Raw genomic sequence first — 20738 nt, 5'->3', positions numbered from 1 at the left:
TACTTAAACGTCTTTCTTTGCTGACGTGCATACTTACCTTTTAGGGGTGTAAAGGGAAATGTAGTTGGACCGAACTGTTTTGGTACAGCAATTTTGGTTTGGATCACTTTTGTACCGTTTCGTTTTTTGTTTGTTTGTTTATTTCCCCCCCCACAAATGTATTAACTTTTCACCGAGGCGGAACTAATGTGAACCGCGAGTTTCCGCCGAGACGCCCAGTGGTGTCTGGTGTCTCCTTTAGGAAGGGGGGGGGGCAGAGCATGTCAGTGCGCAGCTCAAGAGTGTGTGTGTGAGCGCACGTTCAGTGTGCCGGAACAATAATAAAAACGTTTTCCTCTAAAAGAACGGAGACTTGTTCTTTTATGAACCCGCTCTGGAGGATCTAAGGGTTCGAACGGGGAAGTGAACCCCGAAGGAAGATCCGCCTTCGGCGGAGAGGATCTCCCCTGCGTTTGCAGACCACGGTCAGAAACCTCATTGCAGGAGGTGCAACAGCAATTGGGTGACGGAGGTGACAGTGAGGAATGTCAACAATATCATGCAGACGCAAGGCCAGAGCTGGAGGACACCCCCCCCCCCCCCCCCCACCACCACCACCACCACCACCACCACAACCACCCCCATCTCCTTACGTTCTGCTGTGTGGGAACACTTAGGATTTGTTTGGATGAAAGGAAAAGACAATTGGATAAGACAAACGCTGTGTTTCCACATTTTATTGTTACACAAAGATAGCATTTGCCACAGATAATACATCTAATCTGTTAACGAACTTAAAACGGCATCACCCGACTGTAACAATCAGGTCTACAAGAAAAAAAATGAGCAAGTTCAAATGTTGTTGTTTTTTCAGGCCAGTGTTAAGTATCCTAAGTTTTTGGTTCCTGACAGCTAATAGTTGTATTATTTTATATAGCAGATCACCTCCATAGGTAAATTTTACTATGATTATGTAAAACCAATACATGCATTTTGCAAGAAATTTCTTTCTGCCTTTTTTGTACAGAAAATGTTTCGAACCCAGCCCTATGAAATTCTGAAGCGAACCGATTTGAAATTTTAGTGTACCGTTACACGCCTATTACCTTTACAGATCTGAGAAGGAGCAACACTTGCTTATAAAAGAACACAGCTGGATCAGAGCAACAAACAGTGTTTGTGTCAGTTTTTTGGTATGCAGAATGTTGTTCTGTAACTACCAACACTCAGCATGGGAGGTGGTGGTGTCATTAATGCAGCTTAGAGGTCCTGCTGAGAAACAATTATAAAAAACAATACCAAAATACCATCATGCTGGATTTGAGCAAAAGCCCTAGAACACGTCTGGATAGCTGCAGCTTGGAGGCGGAGGCAGTTGTCTCCCTGACTCATAGTTGGTGGTTTGATTCCTCCACCATCCCCAGTTAAATGTCAAAGTCTCCGTGAGCAAGACACCCAACCATTAGTTGCCTCTTTCTGGTTGGGCATAGCAGCACACACTTCTGCATCTGTGCGTGAATGTGAGAATGTTTGAGTGTGAGAACAGGTTGATGAGAAGTCTTGTGCAAGAGCTTTTAGGAGCAATGGGTAGAAAATCATATTAGAGTGAGCCATTTATATCCAGATGAATGGGCTTGCTTGCTTACATCTAACTGCCAAAGCACACATCTCCACACACGGCTCAGATTTTAGTGAAGTGATCTTATTCAATTTGACCCAGCCTTTCCATATAGTACAACCTAACTATGAACTGAATGTGTTTGTGTCAAAACAGATACTCATATTTAGTGTGTGGTGAAAGATCTGGTGGTGTTCTCAGCTTGTCATGGAGTCTGCTCCTAACATCACATTGACAGAGCAGCTCAGGGCACCTGTGGCTTTTCTGCTTCATACAATCCAAGATTTTTTCACTTTTGCAAAATAGGCTTCTGCATTTAATTTAGGGCACTGTGTACATTGTACCACTAAATGTCTTTTAGGGTTCCATTATGAGTAAAGTGTGTGTCCGTTGGTCCACAGACAATAACGTGTTAATGTGTTTATGGTTTAAACGAGAAGAGCTTCTCAACCTTGGTCTAGAAAATCTACCATGCTTCCTGTTTGCAGCTTTCTCTGCTGGATCAGGTGATCCCATGTTTTGATCAGATCAAAAACACTTCAAACCAACTTAGAGGGGAATTTTCTAATCACCTACTGTCGCTCTGCAGGAACTATGTCCTAGAAACAACACAAGTTGTCTGATTTTGGCTAAAAGAAATGGTATTTATACTGTAAATTGATCAAAAGATGATCCGGGTGGGACTTTCAATAGATAATTTAGAGAATCCCGTCTTACTACAAATGCTTGAAATAAAGAAGTAAGAAAACAGAGCTAGAAAGTGGACTTTTCAGAGACTGTCCTTTTTAAAGAAAAAGCTCCCCTGATATAGTAAATGTGTTACCTGCTGAGAACGCCACGTTTGATGTGTGTGGGCATTTTCCATTCCATCATTTGCTGCCGTGTCAAAACACTGATGACCTAACAGACACTGTGGAATTGCACACACATGTTACTGTCTCCACAGGCTGTGCTCGTTTTCATTTGAAAAGAAAAGAAAAAAGAAAAAAACTCTGATCCACCACAGCATTACTGAAAGAAAGCATTGTCAGGAAGCAACGTGACTTTAAAGATCAGAATGCCCATAAAAAATTGCACAAAAGAGATGAGAAGCTTCAATGCTCATTTTGTAAATTGGCTTTTTAAAATGTGTGTGCACATTTTAACGTGTTTACCTTTTGTCTGTGGACTGATGTGTTTTGATATTTAAGGCAAAGGGCAGCCATCTTTGGCCTATTTAAGTGTGTCTCTCAAACAGGTAGTGGTGAAAACTTGTCACTATTAGCTTATGAAATCTGTTTTCATCTGTAGATCATCAGTTAGTGATTCAGTTTGGCCTGTAGTGCATCCTGCACTGCACAACCAAGCCTGTTTTTCATACAGCACACCGGCAAACATGAAGTCTAGAACTTCTATCTCATGAGAACATTTTTTAATGTGAGCAGTCAGCTTTGCACCTAATTTGGGCTTTGGCTGTCTCTTTCTCACCGTACGCCTCAACATGCTTTCCCTAAACAAACCAAGCAGATTTTGGCTAGTTTTAAAGCACCTTCTACATACTGGTGCATGTTCCTTGCGGAGCCATATTCTGTCAGTAAACTCTGGACTTTGGTGTGGTCACCGTGTTAGACACTGTCTGTATTGGCTTGCTTATCTGAGGCAGTGGAGGGCTGATTGTTTAGGATAGGCAGTGGGAGAAGGCGAAGCAGGCCAGGCCAGCCGCACTCCTAAGGCCACTGTTGGATCAATAAACGCAGCGATCAAAGTTGCAATTAACCCACCGCACTAACACAAACAGCCGGGCCAGCAGAAACAAACAAAGCCTTCATGTCACCTAAAGCGTTTATTTTTGCAGATTTCCACCTCGGCCAGAGAGACCTCCAGAGCTTGTCAGCTTCTGTAAGCAGTGTTAGAGGAGAGGAATGCGGGGCCAAAGAGATGGCGGCTTGCCTGGCCGTGCTGCAGTGCCAGGCCGCTGGCTTGTTGCTTGTGGTGGCATGTGGGAGAGACTGATCCTATCTGCTGTCAGGATGCATCAAGCCTATATGTTTTGCACATTGACATCAGGTTGGAAATCTGTTCCCGGAGCTTGTAGCATGAACTTGGCATGTATATGTGTTCACATCAAAACACATCTGCATGGTGTCATCTTCAGGTACACACATTAATCATGTTCATTTACACGGAGACACAGTTTACACTACTACCCCCTATTGCAAAAGCGTATTTGGACAGAGCAGAAAATGCAGGAAAACTTGGAAAAAAGGGGAGCAGAAGGTCAAACAGTGGGTGGGTTTAGTGGGGGTTATCCTTTGTGGACCTTCTGTTCATCCAATCGGCCACTTAGGAAACATGGTGTCCTGTCTGGTGCATGCACAGGAAGATTACATTTGGAGAGGTATCACATTTTTAAAACAAAGGGATGTGTTTTCCGTTTGCTGCTGATCCCTCCGCTGAGGCTTTTATGCTCCAGAGTTGCAAATGTTTTCACTGGAGATGCTGGGAGGGTGTTTCTAATTTCCTATCCTCTATCTCTGGCTGATTTCCTGTGTGTCATGACTTGGTTATTGTGTGTCGAGAAAATGAGAGAAAAATGTCCCAGCGCATGCTGTGTGTGGTTAGTGTGCACAACCTAGAGTGTGTTTCACAAGTTGTGGGGTCTCTCTACAGAGGGCTGATCCTGACCCGCAGAGTTCAGCTCCACTAAGGTCTGTGCAAAATTGGGACATCCATGTTTCTCTTTCCTGCGGAGATATGAAAACAATAAGCCTCACAGCGGATACGTCCACAGCTCCGCAGGCCAAGTGTCACACATGTTCTGCACCGCCTGGGTCAACTTAAGTGACAACGACAGTAATGCATTTTCAGCTGTCAGTACCCAGATCAAGACATATGTGCCGCTGTAAATACATTTCAATAAAAGTGCCTATTCTGTATTCACCAAACAGCATGAAAGAGTCAAAGGACATGCTGGGAAAATGGTGTTCATTCATGGGGAGGCTTTATGTGTGTCTGTCAGTCAGGAAGGACAAGAAAAATAGAACTTAAAGCATTTTAAAAGTTAATTTAAAGAATATTCTAAAGTCTCTCTCCAATCATCTTTTGATCTGTTTTCAGTGGTCTTTTAATCTGATTTGGCTGTTTTTAGCCAAAATAAAAAAACATGTCCATTTCTAGGACATAGTTTCTGCAGAGGGGCAGGAGTTCATCAGAAATTCGCCTTTGAGTTGTGGGTGGAACAGTTGGCATAGTAAAAGCCTGCTCCATTTCCTATTATCCATCTCCAGCTAGCCTACAGCCCCTCCAAACATCAATTAGCGGTGGAACAAAAATAGCGAGCATTTTCTCTGCAAGTGGATGCATCAGAATGCACTGGAGCAGGGAGCATGTGGCCCGCTGACTGTAGTTTGTACCAAATACCAGCTTTTTCGAATGGCTTTTTTTGCCTGCTTCTGTTCCAAAACGATTTTTTTACTTGACCTCAATAGAAAAAATGCTACAAGAACATGTAAATAAAAACACGGACGGGTTTAAAGTATTATTTTAAACTTGTTTTACTCTTTTTTTCTTCTTTTTCTTAAAAAGGTTTGTGTTCCGTCCACATTCCTTGATCCAGATGATCCTAGAGGTTTTTTCCCCCCTAGAAATTCAATACTTTTGTTCATTTTCATGCATTTTAAGGAATCCCTCAGTGTCTAAAAATAAGGACAGTGTCATCCTCACACCTTCCCCTCCATGGTTTCTCTTCTAAAGCATCAGTATGCATGCTGATATGCAACACCAGAGCACCAACCTACACTTGATGAGCGACAGTCAGATTTGGAGTTTGTCCCTGTTCCTTCTGAAAAATACTTTCATGGTACTGTCGTGTAAAGCTTCACATTTCCGTGCTGCGGATATTTACCATCAGTGCACTGTTCCAACAGTTTCATTTCAGAAGCAAACTGCTATCTTAAAGAGAAGAGAAGAAAGCAGCTGCAGCCGACAGCCAGGTGTCAGATTTTTAGGTTGAGCGCCGGGCCAAGAAAGTTTCCTTTTTATTTGCTTGTTTTCTGCAAACTACTTTTTCATTTTGAATCCTAATGGACTCTTTCCCCCCCCAAAAGAAATGAGTAAAGATGGAGAAATGTGATCTGTGATTTTTGTGTGTATGTGTTCATTTTTGCACTAACTTAAAGTGAACGTGTGAGCAAAAATGATGTATGTGTGTGTATAACTCTGCAAATGAGTATGTATGTCATTTGAGCATGTTTTCACTGTTAAACTCCAGCACGTGCAGCTTCATGAGGAATTGATTGACTTCAGCCTTTTTTTTTTTAAACAAGGATTTCCTGGTTAAAATTAAAAACGGTTTCTGCCTTTTTTGAATTATATTAATAAAATGTGCTGAAAATGATACACTATGCCTTTGAAAAGCCAGAAGCACACAGTTACATTGTCTACCAGTGTTTTTACTAAATGAATCTGTCATTAGTGGTGGTCGGAAACTGAGGTGCGCGTTCCATACTGCTGACAACTGACTGCATTTGTTTTCTTTAAAGATTTTGTTTCACTTTGACAGGACATGATGTCATTGGAAAAAGTATTGAACAATTATCTTTCCCTAGCTTCTCTTTTCCCCGCTGAGCTTTGCACTATTTGAACGCACCTGCCGCTTTGGACTTCTGGCCAGCAACCTAAACCTGTTCCTTCCTCTTAACCATCATGACCCAACATGTTTTATCCCTTTTCTGATCAAAACAAACCCAGACGGCTGTCGACGCTGAAATCACCTGGTTTTCATGTGTTTGTTGTGTGTGATTCTTTTCCAAGGCTGTCTGTCATTTTTGCTGCAGTTTTTATTCCACATTACCCTGAATACAGCTAAACTTCTGCAACAGAAATTCCGTTCTAAAATTAAATCGTTGGCATTCAGATATTTTTTTATGCCCAGTGCTGTTTTTTTTTCTCATTTCACATCAGAATTTTTCCTTTTCGCTGCATTTGGAAAGGACGTCTTTCTACGGGTCTACACTGTCACAAAGTACATTTCCACGACTCCTGTTATGGCTAAAAATAGTTCTGTTTGCTCAGCTTTGTACATTTCTTGTGAATACAGTAATGTAGTTTGTGTTTATATTGTGACTCCAGGGAAGCAAATCAACCATACAAGTCCCTGACGTGAACATTTTAGCACAGAAGGGGGAAAATAGTCCCAAAATGATTGTTTCATGCTGCTTGTTTGTTGTTAAACCGGAAAAAAAAAAAAACTTTTACAGCATTGGAATAAAAGCGACTTTAATAGTAAAATGTGTTTCTAACTTTTGATCTTTGTTTTTACTTTAAGACTTTTATTTTCTACCTACTGTTTTCCTGCTCCAATTCTTTCTTTTCTGCTGACACTGAGCTGAGGTCATGATCTTCACATCCACTGTTCAACTCTAACAATGAGCAGAGCAAAAGGTCAGAGGTCAGCAGGCTGGAGTGAGAAAGGATCAGGGAAGACGTGTCTTTGAGAAAGAAAAGCTCTCATTCCATTTGGCAGTTTTGTCTCTCTCTGTGCTTTGCAGGTATAACTTTTTGTCCCACTCCAGTCATCTTTTAAACTATTGTAAAAGTCTTCCATGAAGCCTGAGATCAAATGTGTGAAGTCTAAAGTTAATGAAGGGAAATATGTGGACAAACATCCTGTCCTTCAAAAATAAAGTGCTCTTGATAACAACACACTGTGTGCAGGTGCTACGCAAGTGTCTGTAGGAAGCCCATAGGATGAACACAAAAACTACACTCCGATTGTCTATTTCCTCATTTCAAACAGCCAGGCTGCACGCAAGGAGCATCGTATCACTTGAACACCACTGAAAGACTGCTTGCACGGTGCAGAGGGTTTGGGGGTTGCATGTTTTATAAGTGTTTGCTACAACCTGGTGAGCCTGCAGCATGCCCCTTTTCTCTCTGCAGGCTCACCAGGTTGTCTATGACCTGCGTGCCCCGTGCAGATCTACCCATTTCTTGCCCATGACTAAGGTGTCAGAGAATGAAGATGTGTTGTTGTGAACGCCATGTGGTGTCAGCCATCTCTGTGCTTTGTTTCCCCCACTGCTCACATTACTTTTCTGTTTTGTACTAGCAGAACCACCAGATTTTGAGTTGATGTTTTGGAGACCAGGTCTGACTATCTTTAAAACTCTTCTATATTATTTAGTCAAGGCCAACCCATTTTCTCCTAAAATCCGGGGTGGTGGGTTTCCCTGACTGTAGAAATGTGTATTCTCCTGAACCATTAAAAATGTCAGACAGCAAAGTGACATTTAGAGAGTTGTGCAGCTTTTACATCAGTACTATGTCATGAGCGTTTTGTAGTTGTCATGCTATATTGATTCAACCGTCTTTGTTCTCCAAATTTGTTTTGGATAAAGCTTAGGCGAAAATTTCTTTGCCTCCAGGAGTAGTATAGATTACAGCAGGGGTCGGGAACCTTTTTGGCCAAGAGAGCCATAAACGCCACATATTTTGAAATGTAATTTCGAAAGAGCCATACAATAATGTGGTGTCCTTTTCCCACACTGAGACTTAACCTCTTTTAAGGTTCTTTATTCTGGTTAATGCTGGCTGTAACAAATGCCGTAAATTAATTCAGCAACTCCTGGATCTCTCCCGCTGAGACGAGAGCGCTTCTCCCAATTTTATATTCCCCTGCTCCCGCTCCAGCCCTCCCATTTCCCTTATTCGGCCCATAGCTGAACCCCATTGGTCCAAACTACCTAACAACAGGCTGAGCGACAGAACTGGGGGCCAATCAGATCACTGCATGATGCGTTCATTGAACTCCAGAATTTATAACACGGCCCAACAGCCACCCAGTTAAACTCAGTCCGCGACAATATGTTTAAAACTAAATATACAAGTGAATGTGTGCATTTGATGTAATTTCAACACTTCTAAAGTACAATAAGTCTGTGGATTCTTTTTAATAATATCGTTATGCTGTTGCTAATAAATGATGAGTATTTCTCGTGGTAGTTTTGCTGATGGTCTAGTCTGGTTGATACGTGGTGAGTTTCTGCTTCATGCAGGCGTTGAGACTTTAAACGTGATCTTAGGTCTGAATGTTCTTTAGATGTGAGACAGACTGCTCACATGCAGACCTGGAGCCAAACACACACTCACACGCTGCAGTGAGTGACGGGCAGCGGGTTTTACGTTTTTACAATCCCTGCGCGATTCACCTGCTGCTGGACCCCTCACCCCCACCCTCTGGTTTCTTCCTCACACATCCCGTCCCCGCAACTGCGCGCTCTTTCTCAGAGACGGGAGCGCGCAGTTTTAGGCACGGCAATTCACAGGTTTCCGGGTGGTACAAACTCTGTGAAATAATAGATAATAGTAAAGTGATAATGCTGGCGCAGATCCTTCTCTCCAAGCACCGCTACTACTGCGCGCCTCTGGCATCGCATCGTGCCCGAGAAGGACTGGTCTGATGAATAAAAAAAAATTGAAGATTTGTCTGCGAGCCACATTTGACCATCAAAAGAGCCATATATGGCTCGCGAGCCATAGGTTCCCGACCCCTGGATTACAGTAAGCAGTTTGTACTTAGACTTTTTGGCTCCCATCACTTGAGTACAATTTAATTCTGACTCTGGCACGATATTTTTCTGTCAGTGCCATTATTCGTCCATTTGGAGTAGGTTTTTTCCTTTCTATATCAATGTCATCGGACTGACCCGTCAGATATTCATCAACAAATTTAGTATTCAGTTTCCACTTGCTCAAAACTTCCTTTCTGCTGCTTTTCTCAAGTCCTCTTTGCAATTTGTTGGACTCGTTTTCACCAAAAATGGACCAAAAGAGCCTTAGGTTAGTTCAAAACTCTGAAATCCCTGTTGCTGTTGTGTGGAAACCTTATTCATTTGTGGTGGTAGAGCAGGACGTCCCATGATTGAAGGTTGGCGGTTCAATCCCCACTCCCCCCCAGCCACGTGTCGTTGTGTCCTTGGGCAAGACACTTCACCCTCCCTGCCTCCAGTGTGGCTCCACTGGTGTATGAATGTGCATGAATGTCCCGGTGATGGTCAGAGGGGCCATAGGCGCAAACTGGCAGCCACGCCTCTGTCAGACTGCCCCAGGGCAGATGAGGCTACATCAGTAGTTACCATCACCAAGTATGAATGATGGACACATTGTAAGAACTTTGAGCATCTGAAAAAGCGCAGATAAATCCAATCCATAATTGTTATAATTTCTTGATGTAACCAGTGTGTCTCTCTTTTACTTTTACTCTAAAGAGGCTGCAGCCATCAACAGTTTTCATGGTGTTACAGCTCGTAAAGCAGTAAATACCTAACTATTGAAAAAAACAGAAGAAAAAGGGGTTGAACAGAGTACCAGGCTGTCAGCAGAGGAAACAGAAATTTGTTGAGAGTAAATATCTCTTGCTGAAAGGAAGTCCTCGCTGTGTGCCAAATCCATTTATTAAACTCATGCATTTCTGCCATAATAAGCCGTAGCGTTCCTATCAGTTGCTAAAAAATAACCCTTTTCACGAAAATCATACCTTCAACTCCAACACAAAAATGAAGTATCTGAGGAAATAGTAATGTATGTGTGTCTTCTGAAATAAAGATTATTTTGCATTTGTAAATTATCTGCAGGAACTCCATTTAGCCTCAATTTATTTTACTAGTTAATTTTCTCACTTGATCATGCATTGTGTAAACGTTTACTTCCCAAAATGTGATAAATGGTGACAGATGTAGTCAACCATCATACTCAATATATTAGCTGAATATTTGGGAAGCACTGTTAGCTCATTTACTCTGTGTTTGTATCAGAGCTGAACCACAAATGATCTATTTAAATCATCAAGGACTTGGGTATAATATTACATCTTATTTGTTACACTTATATTTTGTGTCTAAATATTTGACGTTTACATGGTCTGTACTATTTGTCTGAACTACTTCGTTTGTGCATTAATTCACTCTGAAATTGTCAGTCATGAGTGCATCTCTGCATTTTGCAGTAGTTTGAAATAATAATAAAAATAATAATACCTTTTAATTTCAAAAAGGGCCTTCCTTCCAAGACACTCAAGGACATTTTGCATATAAAACAGTAAAGACAGCAGCTAATTAAAGACAAAGTAGGTAATGTTCATTTTAAACAAAAAAGATCTGAGTTTGACTGAGTTTAATGACTTTACTGTAATTAGGAAACTTAAATAACTGTTTTGAAAAAATGGTTATTTTTCTTTCTTCAAATAGTTGTTGTGACAATCTAAGGAGTTCTCTGTTTAATTAAAGAGTTTTTCATTTGGTTTGTTGTATATCACTACTGAACCGCTCACGTGTTTTTATGCTTACACCTATTATTTATTGTTATCAAAAATAATAGCAGGTAAAACTCTCTCCCAAACCACCTGTACGTGAAAGCTGATTCGCTGTGGCGACCCCTGAAGAGATATACTGAAAGGTGAACAAACATTGGAAGAATAAGATGATCTACAGCTTTGTGGAGCTGAACAAAAAGTCCAGCACAAGCTTTTTACTCTCATGCAGTGGCCTCTCTGTGAATACTAGAGGCTCAGGTTCTTCATTTCTGCCTCAACCAAGTAGCATCTGAGAAAGTCCTCCTTTTTCTACACATCTCTCCTCCTTCTCTCTTGTGGGGGACAACAGAGAATGAGGGAGACTGGCAGAAGGAGATCCTGCCAGTCTCCTCCTTAACACGCTCTCTCCAAAGCTAGACAACCCATGGGCCATATCATTGTCATCATAGCGTTTCTCCAGCAGTAGGTGGTATTCTTAAAGTATTTTTAGTTGTTCTTTTAGCAAACATATTTAGCTGCACCTACTGCCACCTACTGTCACCTACTGTCCCCTACTGTCCCCTACTGTCCCCTACTGTCCCCTACTGTCCCTTACTGCCACCTACTGCCACCTACTGCCTCCTACTGTCACCTACTGCCACTTACTGTACTGTCACCTACTGCCACTTAGTGTCACCTACTGCCACTTACTGTACTGTCACCTACTGCCACTTACTGTACTGTCACCTACTGCCACTTACTGTACTGTCACCTACTGCCACTTACTGTAATGTCACCTACTGCCACTTACTGTAATGTCACCTACTGCCACTTACTGTACTGTCACTTACTGCCACTTACTGTCCTGTCACCTACTGCCACTTACTGTCACCTACTGCCACTTACTGTCACCTACTGCCACTTACTGTCACCTACTGCCACTTACTGTACTGTCACCTACTGCCACTTACTGTCCTGTCACCTACTGCCACTTACTGTCACCTACTGCCACTTACTGTACTGTCACCTACTGCCACTTACTGTACTGTCACCTACTGCCACTTACTGTACTGTCACCTACTGCCACTTACTGTACTGTCACCTACTGCCACTTACTGTACTGTCACCTACTGCCACTTACTGTACTGTCACCTACTGCCACTTACTGTACTGTCACCTACTGCCACCTACTGTCTCTACGAGACATTTTTTTATCTGAGCCTTTTTTTTTAAATCTGTCAGTCTGCTCTATGGCAGCTGTGGCTACAACTTTGAATTTTTCAAAAATCATTTATTTAATTGTATGTTTCTCAATTAATGAAGGTTCTCTTATTAAAGATATTATTTTATAAAAGATGTTGAACCTATTTTTTACCTTTTGATGTGTCCAGTTGGGAGTTTATAGCATTAACATTTAAAGTAATGTATAGCAGAGTTTAGCTTCCTAGGCTTTTCTACGGCCTCTCATTCCTTTTTTATGGTGTTGCTAAATGCCCAGAAGCAGTGAACTGAACTTTTAGCTAAGACTATCACTCTCACCCCCTCCCCCCTTTTTAGTTGGAGCTGAAGTCGTGCTGTGTGTTCCTGCCCAACGACAGCCTCCCGTCTCCCAGCACCATCATCTGTGGAGACATACCCGGAACTGTGCGGAGTTGGTATCACAACCAGGCCTTCATGCCAGCCACTCTGGTCATTTGTCTGCCCCAGATCAACGTCCTGAGTGCAGGACACAAATACGTAGAACCTCTGCAGGAACTTCCTTTTGTTGTCTCAAAGCCAATCTTGGAAGAAGGTGAGTTTATGTCCTAGCAGCATTTAGACATCTAGATTTAAAAGTTTTAAAACTTTTTCACTCGAATTCAAAACAGTTACATATTCCTGGATAAGCTCATGGCTCTCTTTATTACCAGGGAAGACTGACCCTCTATAATTTCTATTTAACTTAATTCAATTCAGTTTGTTTAAAGAAAAATGAAATCATGTGATTGTTATAATCATTGCAAACGCTCCAAATCCTGATCAAATTTAGCTATGCTATTAGCGTTCTGTGTGAGTGACTAACAGATAATATTGAAGATTTTTGGGTGTAATTCCATACTGAGCATGCAAAGAGCGACAGTGGGGAGGAAAGCTTTCTCTATATGAAAGGAAAGGAGGAGACCTCCAGCAGAACCGGTCTCAGTAAGGGGGACCATCTGTCCTGGTCTGTTAGGGTCTAAGAAGACAGGAAAGAGACAAACACCGAAATACTGGAACATCTGAGCTAACAGGAGGGGTAATTAATGAACTGCCAAAGACAACCCCCAGCAGCCAAAGCCTACAGCTGCACCACTCAAAACACGACTTAAGGTCAAAAAGCAGAGAATGAAACAGGGAGGAGCCATAGTAGTCATAATACAGATGTAAGGAGAGGATCAGACTGGAACTGTCCCCGCTGAATGAAGCTGTCGCTGTTATAGTCTTTTCACATGTCATAAATACATTTTCAAGGATATAAACTTTGACACAACAGTTATGTGGTTAAACATTGTTTTTTTTTCTCTTATTGGCTACTTAAATCACGCCAGTGCCAGAGGACACCGTCCTCAAAGTACAGCTCTGGGTAGATGTGGTTTCACTGGTGGCGTCATGGCCTGCCTTGCAGAGGTGTGCTATGACACCAGATCACAAAAGCATTTAACCCCCTGTGGCGCTGTTTGCACGGCACAGACAGAGGAAAAAGTGGTTATATTTTCAGTTTATGTTTAAACTCTTGGATTTTGTAGCTTTATCTTTTAAATAAAAAAACATCTTTCTTTAATCTAATAAATAAACCGTTGAAAAATCTGTTCAGCACCGATCTGATTATAACATAACTTTTGAGAGTTTTATGACAGATGGAGTTTTCTTAGAGAAATGTCTCTCTAGTCTGTTTTTGAAGACTTTAACACTTAATCCATAAATTTACTTACATCTGATGGGCTAAAATCCCAAAAAAACGTAGAGCAACGTACACTACAAACTTCATAGTTAGAAATAATCCAAATTGAGTTGTTTTTAACTCAGGAAAATATTGTATAAAGAAATTAAAGGAAAATAAAAGCATAAATTGGGTAGAAATTAAACCAATATAACCAAACAATTGGCAATGGTCCAGAAAGAAGCCCAAAAACATAAGAGCTTGAAATCTAGTAATAATGAAAGTTTTTTTTAATTTGTTTTCAGATTGTGTTTGTTCCCCAGGCTAAAAATGACTGACAGAAAACACAATGTAATTGGTTAGTGGATAATTTATTCAGAATATGCTCTGAAACATTTCGAATCATTTTTGGAACAGTAATGTTTTTGTTTCCTCACTGGAATTCTTCACTTGTAGATGTTTGTGTTGACTCTTGTCTTCACAGACCCAGAGGGCCCGGTCCACCTTTCTGTGTTTCTCTGAAACTCTGCCGGGTTTTGTCTCATTTCTTTCTTTGAACATAACTGTTGTTTTGTGTTTACCAGGAGATGCCTTTCCCTGGACTATAAGCCTGAGTCAGTTCAGCATTTATACTCTGCTGGGTCAGCAGCAGAGCCTCAGTCTGCTGGAGCCTATGGGATGTACGTCCACCCTGGCCGTCACATCCAAAGTGCAGAGCAGCTCAGAAGGAAGACCGTCCTTTGTAGTCTGTCTTCATGTCGATCTACAGCCCGTCCACGTCAAATGTTCCAACCCTCAGGTAAGCCACAAGAGCCTGAAATGTTCATTGTCTGAGTAACTTGAATTACATGTGTACTTATCTAAATGATCTATTTGTAAACTTAGTTGCAGTACGCTCCCAGAAAACCTGGCAGAAGCTCACAGGCGCAGCATTCTGCTACAATTTAGACTGACCGCAGTAAATGAACTTTCTCATCTTCTTACTTCATGTGATTTTCATCCAAATGGAACTTATAAACATGCAAATGTGCCCTGTTTGTTTTGGTCAAACGGTTTGAGGTTTAGGTGAGGGGGATTGGGGATTGCAGAACCCATTATCATTGTTTTACCATGTTTTAGTGAAAGCATAATGATAACAGACAGGATGGAAATGCTGCCTGATTGTTTCTCTGCTTGTTTCTTGGGTCTTATTTCACAGCACTTTAACAGCACCATAAGCATATTCTTTTGTCAATTGAATTAGCTGTCCTGAGTGACGTTTCTGTGTAAACACTTCTTTTGGGTGACCTGCAGACTCGCTGCACAGCAACAACAAAGGAGTTTCCTTGAGTGTGTCAAACGCAATAAAGCAACATCACACCAATCTTAAAACATTCTCTTGTTTAAAGTTCATAAATAAAAACAAAACTTTTGGCTTCATTAATTCCCCTTCCCTCTCTATACAGCATTTTTGTAACATTAAATCAGATTTTCCACTACTTGTTATGAAATACTTCATCCTACAAAGTTTTTCCTTTTCGGGTGAAGCGGTCAAACCCTGCGATAAACAGTGTCTCACACTTTTAAATGTTATTGAGTCGACTCTAAAGGTACGGTGACCGACGGGGCTCACACTACATACAAAAGAAACAACGCAACGGCAAAAATACAACGACATAACCGCAGCAACAGCATAAACCGCAGCACAAATGCGGTGGAAATGAGGACTTTTTTTAACTACCGGCAGAAAAAAATAATTCAGTTTCAAACTATTCAGTAAGACAGAGTTTTAGGGCCACCAAAAAAAAGTACAATTACGAGTTATCAAACAGTAAATTTAAGAGGAAAAAAACACATAATTTTACGAGATTAAAGTGGAAGTGAGCATACAGAGCAGCAAGTGAACGCCGCGCAGCAGAGCAGACCCACTAAAAATAGTCTAGCACCTATTAAACCTGACAGGGCACACCTGTGAAGTGAAAAACATTTCAGGTGACTACCTCTTAAAGCTCATCAAGAGAATGCCAAGAGTGTGCAAAGCAGTAATCAAAGCAAAAGGTGGCTACTTTGAAGAACCAACAATATGACATATTTTCAGTTGTTTCACACTTTTCTGTTATGTATATAATTCCACATGTGATAATTCATAGTTTTGATGCCTAAAAATAAAGAAAACTCTTTGAATAAGAAGGTGTGTCCAGACTTTTGGTCTGTACTGTATGAGCTGGGATCAGTCAGCTGACTGACAGCTGCTGCATTGTGATGATGATTCTGCTTCTTTCTCTTCTGGTTCCTTCCCATAAGATGCTACAGAGGTGGAAATTATTGTTTAAAAAGCCTGAATTGATGTTAATATCATGCAGTTTGAATGGTTTTTGACTAAACTGACAGTGCTGTTCAGGCCCAATCGTGATTCGCACTGCATGACAGAGAGTAATGCTCCACAGAGACAGAGGTAGATAGGAAAATCTTGTAATAACTTTATTATATGGTAAAAACTGTTTGCTTTCAATGAACAAATGCAAATATGCAGTAATGTTTCTGACATGTTTCTTCAGCGACAGCCTTTGATCAGTTTCCACTTTATGCTTCTGCATTCACTCCAGCTACAAATAATAACTGAGCACAAATATCTCTTCCAGTACCCATCTTTATGCTTTTGAAATCTGCTGGAAGAGCTGTCTCAGTCGACAGGTTGCAAGACAGGATGAACAAAATGTTTGGGAGGGAATTAATAATACAGACCCCATCATAAAACTAGGAATAACCCCAAATTCAGAAATTGAGGTCATAAAACACCTCAATCATTCTTATACCGTCTCATTCTTACTATACACAGCCTTTTTCCACTGCTCAGTATTCTTCAGGCTCTTATTCTACACATGCTCCTGAGACCGGTAGGCCTCGTTTTGCTTGATTTGAGTTCCAGGCCCAAAAAAATCCCTGAGCAGTGAACATGGCGTTGTTCTTCCCCTGCCAGCAGAGCAATTTGGTTAGGAATGGCAGACAGCTGTTGGCCCAAACCCTGAACAGCGGATGGATCGACATTAGCAGCTCTTCCTGGACATGTTTGAAATGGCCCAGCTGTAATATATTTTTGCTGCTTTTGATTTGATTTATACTTTTTTGTGAAAGGCCTCCGTGTAATGTATGCACTCACGGTAGTGCACGTGAGCAGGAAGTACAGAAAAATGAACAATCTGTTTTTAGCAGAAATCTACGGTAGTTTAAGTTTAGACTCATACTTGATGCACCGAAAGGTTTGAGGGATCAAAGGTGTTTTGGGGGCCTGGAAGGGCAGCAGGACACCAAAGCAAGACATTCATCTCTGTGTGGCAGTAGTGTGTTGCTTTTCCTCTTTTTCTCTTTTCTTTGTTCTAGTCCTAAAACCCCACTGTGAATGCAAAAATGAACAGAGACCACCACATCACATTCCCATGAGGCTCACTCATCTTTTCCACTCACATTCGGCCCTTTTGTTGTTTAAAACAGACTTTTCCTGTCATGGCTTTTCTTCTTCTGAGTTTAGTGATTATGTATCAATCGTTTATAAAGTGGAGAGCATGTGTTAGTCATGTTGACCCTTCTCAGGTTATCATGCATCTGGGAGAACATGAGCCCGGCTCTGAAATGGTTTTCTTGGAGGGTTAGAGAAATGAGAATTCATGAAAGTCCATCTCTAGCTAATATATTCCTTTAGTATTTCTTTTCCCCTCAGCTGTAACTATGTTTAGTGTCACATAACTGCAGAGCTAAATCATAGCAGGAGTGCAGCAGTCAGGGACGTTTTGAAAGATTTCAGGGACGGAGCCTAGACCGGTGCTCTACAGGACCCCCAGACCCCCTAATTTGGCTGAATCCAGATTTAGCATGGAATGACATCTTCACTGGGGTTTTTGCTTTGTTATATTAAATTTAGTTTGTAACAAAAGAGTCATAATGTTTATTCCAAAACAAGATCCAGTCAGTGCTGTCAGTTTACCGTTTCTCCCTCCTCTGTACTCACCTCTTTCAGGTTCAGCTTTTGTACGAGCTGCTACTCAGCTGGAGCTCCACATGGGCACGACTGCAGAGACTCGTCAGCTTACGGCAGACCCCCAGCGTCCCAGAGCCCCCAGCTGGGGCTGCTCCGTCCTCCCCAGTGCGCAGCAGTACGGGCACTGCCTTGCCTGACACGAGTACCTGCAGCCCCTCTGCAGACTTTGGTTCCCCCACTGAGGTTTGTCTGCCTTTCATAGCGTTTCATTCCTAAAGTAGTATTTTTTTTGGGGGGGAAATCATGGTCAAAAGTGGTGATTCTGTTGAATGAAAGGAAGTAGTTAATGAAATAACTAGCAACTAACAAAAACAATAATAAATACAAATTTTCCTGAAGATCCACTCATGAAAGTCAGGCGATGCTTTTAAAATTTTGTGCGGTGAAATTATTTTAAATTCAAATGGAAATTAAAGACACCTGGACATATTTGATGGTTCACTTTGAAAAAGAATTTTCATGACTTGACCCCAAGTGAAAAATCAATGGCAACTTGACTCGGAAACACCAGGTCTGCAGCCATCAGAGTCAGAGAATAATTAAAGCCGGTGCATAAGGAATCACCTTCTGCATTTTTTTAGCCCAACTTTGCATCTTTTTTTAATTCACCACATTGTGTTCAGTGTCCTGATTAGCAGTTGATCTTGTCAATAAATATCATCCGTGCATTGTCTCCTGTGCACACAGGTGCTGCACATTCTGCAGATCTTTGTTTTCATTCCATTTTGTTGGACGTATTGGACTTAAAGAGCTAGTGTAATTTTTTAAGCCGTATTTTCTGCAGAGCAGCAGGAGTTCATTAGAAATACGTCTTTGGGTTGTGGGCGGGACTGTGGGAGGTTAGCTTTTAGCATCTCAAAACCTCAGGCTAACATTAGTGTTGCAAAAAAACGGCGAACAATATCAGAGCCATCTAGCTGCAGAGTTCTGAGCCAGATGGCAGCTTAATAGATCTCTTTGTCTGCAAGTGGATGCTTCAGAACTAGCGGAGAAGAGATACTTTGTCCCTCCCAGGGCAGTTGCTGCATCACAAACCCGAGCTTTTTTTAAACCAGATGCTTTTGTCTGCTCCTGATCCATCACAATATGCATAAAGAAATACCGTATTTTCCGGACTATAAGTCGCTGCGGAGTATAAGTCGCACCAGCCCAAAAATGAATTATAAAGTAGAAAAAAACACAGATAAGTCGCACTGAACTATAAGTCGCATTTTGACGGGAAATTTATTTGACAAAATCTGAGACCAAGATATAATAACTTGCACAAACTCATATGACACAATCATTGCAGACTGTTTATCTCATAATTTCACAGTAATTCTTTCTCAGATTTATTTATTCCTTTCATGAAGCATCATTGGCCAACTAATACTCTGTTTTCATCCTGTATTTGTAGCAACAGTTGTCATTTTTATTGCATATCTGAATCTATGAAATCATTGGAAAATATAATATTATGTTTTTAGCCTTCAAGATCTTACTGTGAAAAAAAGGTTTGCTGATTCTCTGAGTCACTTAACATACCTCATACATCATATTGACCCAGGAACATCATCTCTGTTCCTCACAAATGAACATAACAGGAGGGTTAACAATGTATTTATTTCGATTTATTTCTAATATAAGTCGCTGCAGAGTATAAGTCGCACCCCTTGCCAAACTATGAAAAAAAGAGCGACTTATAGTCCGGAAAATACGGGTACCCAGAAACGCAGTTTTATTCTTAAATTATTTTGTATTTGTCCTCCATCATGAGGAAAAATGCTTCAGCGCTGTTGAAAATCTTGTTAGATTGTGAAAGTTTGCTCAGAAAAAAATGTTTTTGGCCACCATGTCAGCATTATGCTTGAATCACGTCATCGTTTTAAAGCATGTCACAAAAAATCAGCTTTCAGTTCGCTGGTATGAGTATATGTGTTTTCTTACGTCATTAGACCCCAGAAGTGCCGGTCCTTGAGCGTGGTCACGGAAGGCCTACAGTGTAGTGGAGTCTGTAACTAGGGCGCTGTGGCCCCTGACAGCCCACTTGTCACTGTTTACACAAGTACAAACACTGGTAGAAGTGTTTAGTCCTCTGGGAGGCCGGCTGATTGAGCAAGACTGTAGGAGCTGTTTTGATAAGTCTCAGCAGTAGTGGCAGTCTCTCCCCAACTACCTCACAGCCCCACATTTTTTCTCTGCAACCACATCCCAGCGCCTCTTCCTCCAACACTGCATGGTGCAAGTGGGGAGTTGTTGACCTTGACTGGGGAGGTCATCAGATGCTGGAAGACTTGGGGGCTGGGCCACCCGTTGTCAGGGCTGAGGCCACTGATCGGCCTTTCCAACTGCAGAGGAGCAACTGGTAGTTCGGTGCTGCTGTTAGTCGAATCAGTTTCTATGTGCGCACATATGAAAGGCCAAGTCACTGCAACATCAGCTGCGTTTCCATTGACTATGAAATTGGCCAAATTGGATTTCCGATAATATATTTGCCTAATGGAGACACGACAAGTTTGAAAAAACTTGCATTTATGGAAAAAAGGTTTTTCCCCTTGGAGCAGGTGGTTTTTGTGGCTTAACGAAATTAATACATTTAGCAAAAAATGTAAAGGAAGCACTTACTCAAATTTATTAAATGAGATAGATAGCAATGGCAACACGCTTCTTGGTAGGAACTGACTGTACAGCTGGCGCTACCAGAGGCTCCACAGCATCTCACAGCTCATCAAAAGTTGAGCGTGTCTTGTGGATTTGTTTTGTCATGGCCTGAAGAAGACGCTGACGTCTCCTTTGATAGATGATGATGAGCGCTAGTGCCGTGGCAGATATCTGAATGTATCTGCTGTCAATCAAAGGATTTTTCACATCCGTCACCATGTTTTTGAATGAATTATCACGTGAGTTGGTTTGTGTTTATCCGCATAATTATGATTTAACAGAAGCAGTGTAATTGCAAAATTCTGTTCTTTTAAACATT

At 41.4% G+C, this 20738-nt stretch overlaps 1 protein-coding gene across 4 annotated transcripts in view; it reads left to right on the top strand.

The window, feature by feature from the left end:
* The window catches only part of vps13b (vacuolar protein sorting 13 homolog B), a 318767-nt gene that overhangs the window by 149004 nt on the left and 149025 nt on the right, over positions 1-20738 (top strand). For all 4 annotated transcript variants that reach the window (XR_002874967.2, XM_023964361.2, XM_023964362.2 and 1 more), the window contains exons 23-25: positions 12423-12657; positions 14349-14563; positions 17759-17962. Coding sequence is in view for 3 of the 4 variants with exons in the window: in XM_023964361.2 (XP_023820129.1) it covers positions 12423-12657; positions 14349-14563; positions 17759-17962 (654 nt within the window). In the remaining variant the exon portion in view is untranslated. The remainder of the gene's footprint in view (positions 1-12422; positions 12658-14348; positions 14564-17758; positions 17963-20738) is intronic.

This window comes from Oryzias latipes, chromosome 16 (assembly GCF_053564925.1).
Source record: "Oryzias latipes strain Hd-rR chromosome 16, Olatipes_Hd-rR_3.1".
Taxonomy (NCBI): Eukaryota; Metazoa; Chordata; class Actinopteri; order Beloniformes; family Adrianichthyidae; genus Oryzias; species Oryzias latipes.
This window is presented reverse-complemented; position numbering and strand designations above follow the sequence as displayed.